Here is a 15,483-nt window from a genome sequence, read left to right as displayed (position 1 = left end):
CTTATGATAGAAAATGTGATTTATTAGTTAGGTATTTAATTTTCTACGACAACAATAAGATGTCCAGAATTTTTTATGGATTGTATTTGATTTATTTTAGGCAACTAATTACATTTTTTTCGTGTTTCTAATCCGTAATGATATATTAGTGATATACAATTGATAAATCATATCAGTAAAAACTTATCAGCACTATTCAATCTTGTATATATAAGAATGCTTAATCTCATCATTTTACTTTTTTTTAAAAGAGAATCAAATGAAGCTTTCTTTTATTTTTGCGTATTAAAAAAAGGTTTTTGTCAAAAAAAATTATTTAAAAAAAGGTCATATTATCTACAAAGGGGAGAACTTTGTCATATAAAATTAATTAAATATTTAAAAATAATCATAATATAAAACATAATAAATGTTATGATTATTGTTTAGATTTGGTTCTATATATCATGTTATACATATACAAAAAGCCCTTATTATAATTATATAAAAAATAATAAATAAATAGAAAGCACTTGCTTTGCGAGCGAGGTCTGAAATCGTAACACCAACAACTCAGCTTTTTTCCGTCCCAAGGCAACAACTTACTGGATGGCTGATAATGCGTGAATGAGCACTTTTGCGCGGGGTCTGTTTATGCGCCCCAGCTGTACATGTTTTCAGATCCTCACGCGCTTTAAACATGAAGGTCGTAGAATACTATCTCAGGATCTCCCCATATCTAGAGTAGAATATGAGTTAATCTGAATAATTGATTACAAAAATTAAGTTGGATTAAAAAATAAATTTTTTTTGACTCGTAGCATATGATTCATGAATCATATTAGTTAATTTTGATGAGTTAAGGATTAACTTGTTAATATATATTATTTTTTTTTTTAAAAAATTGTGAATATAAACCATACTGTACATAATTTACTTAATTAGGTTATTTATATATTGTACAAATATCATAATTTAATGTATTGGTGTATTTAAAATGAACCATGATGGAATATTTGAAACTCATTATTTGGGTGTATTTAAAAAAATTCATAAAAATAAATAAATAAATTAGTAGGTTAGTCCATTTAACTTACAAATTTCAAGAGTAGTGTTGAAATGTTTTCAATCTATGTAACAATATGTTAAATCTAATTCAACTTACATTTCTCATGAATTATATGATTTGGGTTAATTCATGTTCTTACCTCTACATATCATAAATAAAGAGCCTCTCAAGAGTAAAGTAATATGAGACTCTTAAAGTTATAAAGTCGATATTTATAGATAGAGAACTTTTAGTTACAAGCAATATGATTTAATTTTAAATTTATAATTGATATTTTTAAATTTGCAAGGGCATGGCTTAATATTTATAATTTCTCTTTTAAATAAGAATCTAAATGTTATTAAATTGAAGTTTCAAGATTTAACTTCTTCTCTAGATAATATTTTTTTAGTAATTTGAGACATCGATATAAAAATATACATTTTATTATCTGAATTGGCTGTTTTGTGGCAGAATTAAAAAAAATATTTATGATTATGGAACATCTAAAAAAATTTCATGCGAATATCATATTAATATTGCGATTTCAACAACTAACAAATGCACGCGCACCGCTTGCAGAGATGAGGCGGGCACTTCTGCGAGCGATGATGACTGGCACCGATAATTGCGGTCTTCCTCGAGGGTCAATGCTCAATGGTCTTTGTAATCTTTCAGTTTCAGCCTTTTGGTTTGATCTCCCAACAAAAAATAATAAGATGAACATAACTCCTGATCTTATATTTTATTCATATTTTATTTTTAATTTTTATATTTTTTAATATTTTAAATTTTTAAATTTTTACTTTTTATTATTTTTGACCTCTTTATGAGCAAATATAGAATTTTAAAAGAATTCAAAAATAATAAAAAAAAAATATAATAATTAAAATATACAAAAAATATAAGATAAAAAATAAAATGCGAGTAAAGTATAGAGCCTAAAAATTTATGTTTATTCAAAATAATATTTTTTCATGCAGCTGTGGGAACATATATATTTAGAATCAAGATAATGCCTCATCCCTTCCACTGTACAAGATGAATTTATACCCCCTCTTTTTAAAATTTTTTGAGGAGTTGAATGTTAAAAATATAAGATATTTTCTTTTAAGATATAATTATTATCTTTTTGAAAGTGTTCATATTGAATAGATCATCTAATATTTTTTTTAGGATGAAACACCTTATTAAATAAATATATAGTTGATTTAAAGACAAATAACTACTTTATTAAGAGGCAAGATTCGGTTAAAAATATTTATATTTTTTAATGAAGGGAATAAGAGATTTTGATATTTTAAAATATAAGACATTTTAATAAAAAATAAATTTTCATTAATTATATTTTTTCAATATTACCATTCTCATATATTATCTCTTTTTAATATTCTTTCACAAATAAAAATAATTGAAAGGTATTTTTAAAAGTTTATATTTTTTTAAAAAAAATTATAAAGTATGTTTAATAAATTTTATTGATATATGTAATTTTTTTAAAAGTATTTTATAAATTACTTCATCTAATCCTATTTATAAATCAAAAGGAAAATTTTTTTATTCTATTTATAATTTATCTTATTAAACTTTTGACATAGATTTTCAATGTTTAAAGAGAGAAAATATATTGTTAGATTTTATTTTTTTAAATTTTAATAAATTATGTTATAAGTGACGTGTAAATAGGATTAAATGAGTGAAACACTAAGAGCATCGTCCCATGCAAAACAATTAATCCACAGTTATTTGAAAGTGTTCATGTTAGGCCATGATCATGCAGGGTACTCCCTCTAATATTATTTATAAGATGTCTTTGAGAGAAACTTTTAATATCATGTAGCAGTTCTTTTTACATTTTCATATCTACTACTTTTCATTGTTGATAAATTCAATACAATACAACGACGATTCTTTTAATATGTATGAGACTAACACAAAAAAAGCTTGATAAATAGACACCTTTAATGCACACTACAGCGTGTTTCTCAATATTACCTAACTGCTGTCCATTCCTATCTCTCTACTGTTTTAAATTTTTGATAAATTTAATAGCTTGATAGTCCCTTTTGGGCATTCTGTTCAGAATTCGGCATTCAGAGACATCATCACATCACAGAACCTTGAAGGCATGTGGCTTCGGTGGCAGCTCGTTCGCCTTGCGTTCCTGAGACCTTCAGTTCAGACTGTCATATGGCAACATGTGAGGATTATCATATGGTGTTCCCGGTGTTTCACTCTTGGTTGACATTTTCTATGGGCAATTTTGATTCTCGTTAATTCTTATTTATTAAGTTCAGCTCTTGCGCCGTAATTTATCAATATCTAAGTTGATATCAGATAAAAATATTGAAAATTTCAATTCTTTAGATTTGATTTTTTCCCTGCCATTAAAAACATTAAAGCTATAAAAACTTGTAGAACTGAAGATACATAATAGTAGCCCCTTCGGCCAGCACCCAGCAAACAATAAAATCAACCCCCCCCCCCCCAAAAAAAAAAGATCAACACACAACAGTAACGGATTCGATTGTCGTTGAAATAATGATGAATGAGTGTTAATTTTATCCAATACTTAACTCCTGACATAAGAATTTATTATTTAGTTAATTAATAATATTTAAAACAAAATTATATCTAGGAGAAACAATTAAACAAAGAACAATGATTTCCTTCAGGGGAAAAAAAGGCATGATTTCGTTATGCCAGGGCCGGGTTTGGAAAAAAAAAAAAAGAGAGAGAAGAAGAAGAGAAGTTAAGTTAGCCGGTGAACAAGAGTGATCATTGATGGCTCGAGTCAAAGGCAATGGGTGATAATTCAACACTCATGAATGCTGCAAAGAGACAGTGAAAATGGCCAGGTCTACGGCGCAGGATATATATACGCAGGGTTGGAGTGAGGGAAACGAAGCGTTTTTGCCATGTCATCATCTTTTTGGTGTTTTGAGATGACAAAAAGAAGGTGAGAGCAAAAGGCAGGCCCAGAGATTGCTCAATTTGGAGCTACATTCCTTCTCTCTCCCCCCAAACTCTTCCTCTATCGACAATGGAATTTTTGCAGGACGTCGGGATCCGAGTTTTGCGATCACGCACAGCAATGTAATTCAACATTTCTCCATATTTCACTGCACGATTGATGTTCTTACCTTTTTCCCTCTTTCTGTAAATCTCCGTTTCCTTTACTGCTCTCTCCTCCATCTCTTTTTTGACTTCCATGACTTTTTAATCCACCACCCAAATGGGTGAATTCATTGATCAGGATTTTGGTTTAACACTTTCCCCCAAAGCGTTGATATCTTGATTGTCTGACTTAGATTTTTGTTTATTATTCCACATTCTCGTATTTCTCGCAATTTGTGTTCTGAATTGTGATTGATCAACAACGTTCATTGTTTTCCTATTTCTGGCAATTGGTATTCATAACGTCTTTTGATTTCATCATTCATAGGGCTTTACGAAAAGAGTTAGGATTTCCCGTCTTTGTTCGGAGATTTTGTCGATTCCGTACGTGTTCGAGGAATAAAAGTTCGTTTATATTTAAATTGGGAGTACAGGAAGGATATGTTTTGAGTGATGCATAATTGTTCTTTGCTCAGGATTCTGTTACAATAAAGCATGGAGGACTAGAGCTATACGCATTCTTCTGCAGTGGGTCTTATTGGCATTTGAGCTTGAGGGGCGTCGACGATGTCAGCCAAGAGCGAACACCATACGGTCCCCCTTTCTGTGCTCCTGAAGCGTGAATCAGCAAGCGAAAAAATTGAAAAAACCAGAAATTCAGCATGGCCAAGCCAGCCAGAGCAAAAAGGGAGAGGATTTCACGCTAGTAAAAACGGAATGCCAGAGGGTGGTGGGAGACGGGGTTTCGACATATTCTGTTTTTGCAGTATGTTACTTTCATCCTGTTCTTTAAGAGTAAAAACATGGCTTTTTATAACTTATTAGTAGATAGATTTTCTTGCGATATATTATGAATCAAGTCGTGATGTCTTTTTTTTACGTAACCTGGTATTATTCTATGGCATCGACGGTAAATGCTAATGCTCGCAGCTGACCATGAAATTTACTTGATTTAACCATGTGACTTGAGCAGGTTGACTAGGTAGTTTTTTTTCCCCCGGTTTATATTTGATACTTTGCTCTACTTGGTACGTGCTATGTAACCCACTTAGACCGAGGAATGAAGGTTAGCGAGTTGCATATAATGTCTTCATCGGCTATAATCTTCATTATGCAGTTATCGTTATCATTAAGCTTTCATTTGTTCCTATGAAATCAATGATGCTTTCATTTCTTATTTGTTCATCCTTCATATTAGTTAACTGGGTTCACCATAATAATCTTTAGCTACTAGTGCATTGAATGTTTCTTTTTTGCCTCAATACACTGTCTCTTATTTCCTAGCAACTGTTGTTTTGTACTCCTCTTGTTGGTTGCTTTTTTCCCACTTCTAATCTAGAAGTTTTGCAGCTATTTGATGGGCACAATGGATCTGCTGCTGCTATTTATGCCAAGGAGAATCTCCTAAATAATATTTTAAGTGTAATTCCTTCAGATCTTAACAGGGATGAGTGGGTAGCAGCTTTGCCCAGGGCTTTAGTTGCAGGCTTTGTAAAAACTGATAAAGATTTTCAAGAAACAGGTACAATACAACTATTATATTACTTACTCATGCTCCAATTTATGTTATCGCCAAATGTACTTGTCATTATGATCACTTGGAGCTTTTGAAGGTTAAAATGTCTAAACCGAAGAAAGAATAATATCGATGGAGATGCTAACTAACAAATTTGTGAAATATTTGAAATATTTCTAAATTTATGTAAGATAGAAGTGGCTACCTATGTGAAATTTATCATTAACATGCTTTTCTACTAATATCTATTTGAAGATGCTGATTATCAATGGTTATGAGTGAGAAAGTTGCGATAAGGAAATATTTATTTATCCTTGCGTGTTAACGCTGGACTTTGGCCGCTAGATATGGACCTGTTTTTATTGTAGGCAGGAGCTCCAACTAACTTTAACTTTTTGACGCTACCCTGTCTTGAGTATGCAAATTGACCAAGATAATTAAATATCTACATTTTCACATTGAAGGAAAACTTCTATGTACAAAATCTTGTGCATGGTTCACCGGGCAATTTCTGGAGATCCATACTTCCTGGGTTGAAGCTAGTCCGTGGGCAGCATTCTATGAAACCTTTGTTGCGGGCATGATTTTGAATTTTATAACAAGTCCTCTCAATTAAGAACAGGGCATGACACTTAAGCTTAGGTTCCTCCTGGGATTCTCCATGTGCATACAGTAGATCCATTAGGGAGTACTTGTCCAGCTCTGGGCAGTTGTAAAGTTATATTTTTCACATTTTAGCGGGCTGCCTAATAGGCCATACTTGTAGATTTATGAAATTATGCCTTATGTAGAGCATCATAAGTTGGTTTCTGTGAAGAATCTTTGATTTGTAGTGATTGATGAGAATTATTAAGCTGGTTTCGGTTCTGTGATGAATAGTTCTTTTAATTTTTTTATTTGTGTAGCTCAAACATCAGGAACAACTGTGACCTTTGTGATTATAGAAGGATGGTTTGTCACCGTTGCATCTGTCGGTGATTCCCGATGCATACTTGAACCTTCTGAAGGTGGGCTTTATTACCTGTCAGCGGATCATAGGCTAGACACCAATGAAGAGGAGTAAGTTGTGTATCTTTACAACTCTTCAACTGAATTCAATTCATACCTATGTTGAACCATTTTTCTTGATTTGCTTTATCACAGCTTAGTCTCACCCTTTGTTTTCCTTTCATTAGAGTGACACGTATAACGAGTAGTGGGGGTGAGGTTGGTCGGCTAAATACTGGTGGAGGTGCAGAGGTACATCTCCTTTGAATATGATCCTTTCTTTCCCCGGATATTTTGGCTGTGTCAACAGGCTGCAACACCCTGTCGAAAGAATAAAAAAAAAATAAAAACAATGAAACGCACATACAAGCAGTGGGATTGCTAGTGCATTGATCTTAGGCTTCTAGGTGATACTATTTTTTTTTTTTTTTGCACAATTAGTCCTGTTCAGTGAAACTTACGATGGGAAATTTAAGAGGCAACAACTCTTATTGTACCACATACAATCAAAATTCAAGCATACTCGTTAATTACAATTGAAGATACTTGATGATATTGAACAGCGTCTCAACCAAACAATACTTATTTGAAAGATCATTAATGTTTTATAATCTTTCAAGTTTTGAAAAATCTGTTGTTCATGTTTCAAAATCATACTGACTATATATTTATTTGTTATATTGCTTTGTAATTTTACCAATATTTAGTTCTAAAAGGGTTCTGCATTTGCATAAATGACTTTTTATGCCTAACTAGTACAATTATGTTGTAGATTGGTCCTTTGAGATGTTGGCCAGGTGGCTTGTGTCTTTCAAGATCACTTGGTGATTTGGATGTTGGACAATTCATTGTTCCTGTACCTTACGTAAAGCAAGTGAAGGTTGACATACCTTCTTTTCCCCATAATAATATCGTATCCTTGTTGATTTGTTATTTTTCACTTGCCTCTCTTCATTAACTTGCTTTAGTTTATATAATTTCTTTCTCTGCTCGCGCAGCTGTCCACATCTGGAGGCAGACTTATCATCTGCAGTGATGGTGTTTGGGATGCTCTATCTGCAGAATCAGCCCTTGATTGTTGTCGTGGGATGTCACCAGAGGTTGCAGCACCGCATATCGTTAAAGTATGTTTTGTGTTCATCTTTCCCTCTAACTGTGAATATTTGCTTGTTTTCATGTTGGTTGCTTAATTTCATTGTGATTTCAACACCACTATTTAATACACACCATCTGCTCTGACTCGTCATTTTGGCGCACTAATTATCTGTTACTACCCTTTCTTCTATTTTCTCTTTTCAACTTTAGGAAGCGGTACAAGCAAAGGGGCTTAGAGATGATACAACCTGCATTGTTATTGATATTTTGCCCCCAGAGAAACCACCTGCTGCCCCTTTGGCACACGCTAAAAGACCAGTGAAAGGAATGTTTAAATCGATGTTTAGAAGGAAGTCTGCAGAATCATCTTCTTATAATGAAAAAGATTATATGGAGCCTGATGTGGTAATGGAGATGTACGAGGAAGGATCTGCTATGCTTTCAGAGAGGTTTGGTTGTGTAAGAAGCATTGAAGTTAGCTGCGTGCTCCTTTGCTGTGTTTCTTGACACTAAAACCTTGTTGTCCGTAACGTGCAGGTTAGACACAAAATATCCACTCTGCAACATGTTTAAGCTGTTTACATGTGCAGTCTGTCAAGTTGAGATGAAGCCTGGAGAGGGTATATCAATACACGAAGGGGCATCCAACCAAGGAAAATTGCGTCCCTGGGACGGTCCATTCCTTTGCCGAAGTTGCCAAGACAAAAAAGAGGCCATGGAAGGGAAAAGAAAATTAGGTGACATGATAACTCTTTCCATCACACACACACACACAATTCTATTTTCTGCCTTGCCATAGACAAGTAATACGCTTTAAATTTAATATGCTTTTGATCTTTTGCTTTCAGATGGACATGGCAGCGGGAGTGACTAACGAATTCGTATGTATACTTGCATTTTGAGAGAGCTAATGATTCCTCAGATAATCGGAGGTTGAACTTCCGAACAGTGATTCCCCTATGTTGTCATGGGGGTTTCTCGAGATTTTGGACCTATTTTGAGATTACACCTCAAAATTGATTTGGATTTTTCTCTTTTATCCAAGTGCTTCAGGGACAGATGATTATCAGTTGCTTGTTGTACGATTTCTGACTTGGGAGGAGTGGAATAGCAACCACCCAAGTGTTGTGGAAGGCTGCCTTAACTGCAGTGTACAATACTACAATAGGATGTTGGAAGCATTTTATTCTTTTCCTTTTTCTTTTTTTTTGTGCGGCGAATCGTTCATTTGTACATGGGTCCTTTGGAATCACGATATGGACCTTAGAAGCAAGGGCTTTTTGTTGTAATGTGTTATAGGGAATTCCTTCCCACGTTGGGTTAGAAGTGTATTTGTATGGAGCCGTTTAAATGGTTTGTTGTTGTGGCATTAGATTTTGATTACTACTTACTAAACGAATTAACCCCTGTAATAAAAATGTTGTTTGATCCATAATCCATCATCGCTTTTAAAACGACTGATATCCTTTTGTATCTTTTTTTTATAATTTATAGATTACAATCATGTATAATAATTATGTAAATTGTTTTTTTTTCCTATAATTTTATGGTTGAAGATTAAAGAAATTGCATCAAACATCACGAATTCTAAAGCCCTGTTTTCTAATTCCTTTTCCCCGATTAATTCTGATTATATTTATCCATAATTTTCATTTTCAGTAATATTATAAATATTGAATAATTTTATTTTCTAACGCGTAACTGAGATTTGGTGTATACAGTGGAAAAATATCATATCAATATCACATTCATACAGCACAGTGTTGTTACGTATGATACTGTATATACACGTTTTTAATATTTGTACTAAACGAAGAAATATCGTTCGAAAATAAATCAATCCTCTGTCGAGTCATTAGCATAAACAGTCATAAAAGCCAAAAGGAGAACTGTTCGGGAAATTGTGTGGCTAGCGTCAAGGGAGGAAAAGGTGAAGGTGCTTAAGTCATGTTTGGTATATTAGAATTGGGTTCAAGAGAAATGGAATTGGAATTGGAATCATGTTTTCACTTGTTTGGTATGCATGAATTCAATTTCTTATGGATTCCAATTCAACCAAAATGCCTAGAATTCAATTCCATCTTCATCATGATGGAATTGCCACAATTCCATTGAATTGTCATAAGTGCCCCACATACACACTCCATCATGATGGTTGAGTTTTTTATTTTTTTATAAGGGCATTTTGGTCTTTATCTATTTTAAATACATATATTTATTAATATTATATTCAGATTCCATCTTCATACCAAACATACATTTATAACTCAATTCTATTCTGATTCCAATTTCGATTTCAATTTCAATTTCGATTTCGATTCCATCAAAAAATCTTCCATCATACCGAACGAGGTTAGTTGTTTGAGAACGAAGGATGTTTCTCTATAAAACTTGTTTCACTCCGTGTGTATTTAACTTATAATTTATAAAATTATGGATTCAAATTCTATTATCATCAATATAAGGATTTTATTAATGATCAATTTATAAATATCTTTCTAAGTGTTTTTAAATCTGAATGTACGTCTTGATCCTTGTGAGTTTCATGATTAATTTTTTTATAAAAAAAATGAAATATTTGGTTTTTTTCTTCATAAAACCAATACTTTCATCTGAAACAATTTTTAAATTAAGTAAGAGAATTTTTTTTAAAAAAAATCATCCTCATCTATATTGAAAAGAATAAAGTTGGCGATTATATAACTTCATTTTTTAATATTAGATATAGTCACGTTTTTTTTAATCTCTTGTGTGTGCGTGTTAGCTAATATACAGGAGGGGAGCTAGATTTAAGAATGGGGAGAATGGAGATTAGAAAGTACATATAAGATAATTTTCACATCAATTATGATGTACATAATGTTTATCCCCTCGGAACCTCAATATTAAAAACCTTTTAGAAGCCTCCTTTAGTTTAAAACATAAGACATTAGATAATTTTTATAATTATCTCCCTACTTGTTTATTACTTTTTTAAAACAATGATATATTGAGATTTCAATTGTTATTATCAAGACATTTATATATGATATTCAATGAAAGTATAATTAAAAAAATATAATTTTTTTTAAAAATTAATGTTTCAATTGAATCATCCAGAGAACTATAAATTAATTATCAATGACTTGTATTATGATTTAGATGGATGGAGGATACAATTCTAAGAAAAAGATAAAAGCTGGGAGAGCCCATGATTCTCACAAATTACCTACCAACTCTTGTATATATACATCACATATCTATTTTATATTTACCTTGTTCAAATAACTAAATTGCGAGTGATTCTTTGTATCATACTATTCGTACTTTATAATTTATAAATAATATAATTTTATTGGTTTTATATGACACAGATATATAATAGATGAATGTAAACAATAAAACAAACATTAAAACGAGAAAAAATAGTTTTTTTAATATTAAGTAGTTTTGGAAGATCATGTTAACATCTAACATTCTAACTAAATCCAGTTTTTTTTTTTAGGCCAAAACTAAATCCAGATTAAGTTGCATGAGATCGCTGTAAAATTTTGAAAATAAGATTTTTTTTCGTTCCTGAAATCCATACTCCAAACTTTATTAGAAAAAAAATAAAATAAAAAAAGAAGCCGAACATTGATTGAGAAAGAGAAAAGAACAAATTGAGGGTGGGATGAAGATGAGGCAGAGAATCCAGCCAAATAAATAATGGATGCATGGTGAAGGGAGGAAGAGGTTAGCCAACTAACCAAGAGCACCAAAATTCCTTTATACGTTGGATGGACCACCTCAATCTCATACACGTGCGTGTGGGTCTCTCCTTTCTGCGTCTCCATTCCACTCAATCCTTGCTCTTGGACTCACCCCCCTGTCCCCTTTCTTCTTTCATCATCACTAATCAATCCTTCAACTACACGAACCTGGACTCTCATCGTCTTTAATTAGTTGCATTCTCACATAAATAAATAAACCTCACTTTCTACGTACCCTATCATTCACCAAATCGCAACTTGCTTTGAATATGGCGTTCCATTTGATTGACATTTTAGATATGATCATCTCATACATCTAATCCAACGAAAAAAGAAAGTTGCATCATTTTCAACGCCAAAAGTCGAAGGCCTTTTCTAGTTGACGTTAAACCCACCTCGTCTTAAATTAATTAATCATGAAGTAGCGACGTTAGACGAACAAGCTAGCTTTTGAGGGCACATGAGGAACGAACCCAATGACAATGAAAGAAGCAGATAATTTCTCTGGAGCTGTACATGAATTCAAAGATTCCTTTTTGAAAAGGAATGCAATTTTCTCCCATCATTATGCTCGTGGGAGCTTAATTCTTTCACTGTGGACCCTCCCTCTTGCATAAACTATTCCAAAATGAGGACACAATTCTAAAGTGAAGTCCGCCGTGCCAATCCCATCTTCCTTTGGTGGCCAAGTTTGGATTTTTCTGACCTCGTTTCCAAAATCAGTACCAGCAAAATTGCTGTGACGACTTGACCCGGGCCTACCAAAGCAACAACTCTTTTTGACACACCAAAGTTGTACGTGTTTTACTTTATCATCTCACCCTTGTGGATAGTGGTGGTGGTAGCAACTAAGCATGAAAAAACAACTCAGTGATAGTGCTCCATAAAATCTAAAATAATGTACGCAGGTAAGTTTTCTTCTGGATGAAGATATTCAAGCAAGACATTCCGAGTCCGCCTTTGGTTTTGACAAGGACTGTTTTGTTCTCTCTCGTCCTCGGCTTTTCCTGCCCTTTATCCCTCCCAAAGCTTGTTTAATATGCATACATCAAGAAAAAGAGAATCTCTCCTACCAAAAAGATTGTAGAGCGAGAACTTCAGGCGCTGCATCAAATCTTGTTAGTGTTAGGAGGGAAATCCTAGTGTCATGGAAAAGCATCAGCACCAAAATTACACAGAAAACGATGTGGAAAAGATAATTGAAGGCCAATCAGCAAAGCAATCATCATCTACAGAGTCCCCTGCTCCAGCATCCTCCTCTCCTTCTCACGAATTCTCTTTCTCTGTTTCTCTATACTCTCTTCCTCAACAACAAACCCTACTAGTACTCACAAATCTACGGCTTCACCTAATTCACTTGCGCTTGATTTATCTCCTGCGGATGACATTTTCTTCCATGGCCACTTGCTTCCTCTTCACTTCCTCTCCCACCTCCCTGCTTCTCCTGGCTCTTCCACCAATTCCATGGACAGTTTCACCCTTCCCACCACAGACTCAATACAAGATGAAACACCCATCAAGGAAGATCTCTATGGAAGCAGCATGGCCATGGACAAAAATGAAAGAACAAAGGAAGAAGAAGAAGGAAGATGCAAGTCCAAGTCTTTTTCATTATTCCGGTTAAGAGGACGAAAAGGGTGCGAGGTTAGAGATAGGGAAGACACGGAGAAGCAGAAGAAGAAACAGAGGTTTCAGGTCATCCATGCGTTGAAGAAGTACTTAAGAATGGTGCAACCACTAATGTCGAATTTTACAGGGAGAAGACAGAGAATCGGAGTCCGTGGACAGAGTTATTCTTATTCAGAGAATTTGAGTGTCAGAAATAAGTCAGATTTGAGAGGAAGGAGAGGAGAATATTCAGCACCAGCATCAATAAGAACATCTCCAACTAATAGTGGCCTTCTCCTTCCTACTATGACTCTCCCTCCTGCTAATGATAGTACCATGGAGGAGTTGCAGGCTGCCATTCAAGCGGCAATTGCTCACTGCAAAAAACTCAATCGCAAAAGAAGAGAAACTCAAATGCTGAGGGAGGAAGATACAAGAGAAAGTTTTTCGTACTTGTATTTACTTTTCAATTATTGCTTCCACATCTTCATGATCAGTTAATAATCAGGGACAGATAATTTGTTCTGTTGGATTCTTGTCCTGGATCACCAACTGGGGTACTTGGATGACAAAGAGCTATGATTTGATTCCAAAGTAGTAGTTTTTTTTTTGGTCACGGATTCTAATTTCTAATGATGTAGTCATGTAATTAAGGAATTGCCATTCAATCTGCACAAATTTACTTTCTTTAACAGTACACGGTTTGCTATTTTTACCTCTTATCGTACTGATACGAGGAAATTCCGACAAAATTACATATGGCAGACACGCGCGTCAGGAATTTGTAACTCTGAGGCCCAAGATGGCTCTGATATTCCCCTGCACATTGTACAATTTGTGAGCAATGCTAATTGTTTTAATTTTATTTTTATCGTATTTTCCTTCCCGTGGTTGCTTTTCTGTGTCATTAAAATCATATCGAACGCGCTCGGACCAGATATGACAGATTCGGTTTGCGAAAAATAATGGGTTGTATCCTGTCACAATCGTGTCAGAATTACATGAAAGAACATGTCCTTGAAGGTAAGGCTACAACTGTCAATGATATGTAAAGGACTTGACCAAGTTCATCATTGGACTTAATGGTTAACAAAGCTCGATCCGTGGAAGCACGAGATATCAAACACTTGATTGATGATACCAGACAAGGAGAAATAAAGCTGATAAAAGATCAAATAATTTCAAATGGAGCCCCCACGCGTGGTGGTGATGAAGAAGGAACAAGAAAGCAGACGCTTTTTTAAAAAAAAAAAAAATCAGGGAATGGAGAACGAAGGGGAGTGCAAACCATGCCAATTAAAAGACGCCAGTAATGTCAAACATAGTGATCTGTGCATTCATTCCAAGCAGGCATAATAGAATGGTAAATTTTTTCCTTTTTGAAGAGAAAGCACAATTCCATACGCACATGCACGTGAACTTTTACTTGCTGCCGTTATCTTGGTTTTTCCACGAAATCCTGTGTGTATTTTTTTTTAAACAAGATTATTGATTGTAATAAAATTTTTATTGAGTTACAAAAAAGATTTTGAACACAAAAGTGCAGATAAAATTTATCTCTTTTAACCAACAAAAGTTGAGAACTACCCACCATATCATGTGGAAAAGATTAGGTATATTCATTTTAAGAAAACTATGGTACTACCAACAAGATGCTGTACGGATGGTAGGTTAGTAGGATTTCCTAACACGTGAACAAGGTTCAATTTTCAGATCATGCGTATGGAAATTGTTGAGAATGATCAACTCCTTAAATGAAGTCCCAGTATCTTGAATCTGGAGAGATTATTCTCTAGCACTTGCGCTGAAAATACCTCGAAAAAATCCATTTACTAGCAATAGTGCTCTAAATTCGAGATAATTCCTCTTGACTAAATATCATATCGGCACTGAAAAACTCTAGACTCTATAGAACTCATACTCCTGAGTTGGCGAAAAAACTTACAGGTCGGTGCAAGTTTTACCTCTGCTGGTGCCGAACCAGGACGCCAAAAATAGCCTGTGGCTCGGGTCCAGCCAGGCTGGTAAAAGGCTGAGTTTGGTCATATAAAGAGCCCATAAACAAGAAATATGACCGCCACTCGTCAGTCAAGGTTGCAAAGTGGGGCCATCCCTCAGATCCCGACGCGTGTCTGTTGGGCGGTGTTGGGCTTCCAGCCGAACGGGCAGCTACACTTTGTCTCTTTGAGTCGGCCCAAACATAATCACACAGTAATGTTCTCCCAATTATATTTTTATTCTTTATTTTAAAATATAAATTATAATATTGATTTAGTATAATAAAAAAATTTTAAAAATTAACCATCGTCTTTGAAATTAAACAAGGAACTTTTAAGCAAGTCCAACGTTGTAGTCATTTTTCGCCAATTTTAACATTATAGTTATTGCTATCAGTTAATCAC

The 15,483-nt window shown here is 34.0% G+C and overlaps 2 protein-coding genes across 2 annotated transcripts; both read left to right on the top strand.

Moving 5' to 3' along the window:
• Nucleotides 1–3,963: 3,963 nt before the first annotated feature.
• LOC129317590 (probable protein phosphatase 2C 12) lies at nucleotides 3,964–9,199 on the top strand. The gene is given in 11 exon segments (XM_054961910.1): nucleotides 3,964–4,123; nucleotides 4,621–4,789; nucleotides 4,791–4,910; nucleotides 5,495–5,666; nucleotides 6,566–6,719; nucleotides 6,836–6,899; nucleotides 7,420–7,527; nucleotides 7,646–7,771; nucleotides 7,953–8,191; nucleotides 8,280–8,479; nucleotides 8,591–9,199. Coding segments are annotated over 10 exon segments (1,287 nt in total). The 5' UTR covers nucleotides 3,964–4,123; nucleotides 4,621–4,711; the 3' UTR covers nucleotides 8,617–9,199.
• Nucleotides 9,200–12,052: 2,853 nt separating this feature from the next.
• Nucleotides 12,053–13,948, top strand: LOC129318657 (BRI1 kinase inhibitor 1-like). The gene is given in 3 exon segments (XM_054963545.1): nucleotides 12,053–12,800; nucleotides 12,803–13,462; nucleotides 13,464–13,948. Coding segments are annotated over 3 exon segments (879 nt in total). The 5' UTR covers nucleotides 12,053–12,620; the 3' UTR covers nucleotides 13,503–13,948.
• Nucleotides 13,949–15,483: the final 1,535 nt, after the last annotated feature.

The sequence above is a fragment of the Prosopis cineraria genome, unplaced genomic scaffold (genome assembly GCF_029017545.1).
Source record: "Prosopis cineraria cultivar Desert tree isolate PC_DT_omini unplaced genomic scaffold, ASM2901754v1 PC8, whole genome shotgun sequence".
NCBI lineage: Eukaryota > Viridiplantae > Streptophyta > Magnoliopsida > Fabales > Fabaceae > Prosopis > Prosopis cineraria.
This window is presented reverse-complemented; position numbering and strand designations above follow the sequence as displayed.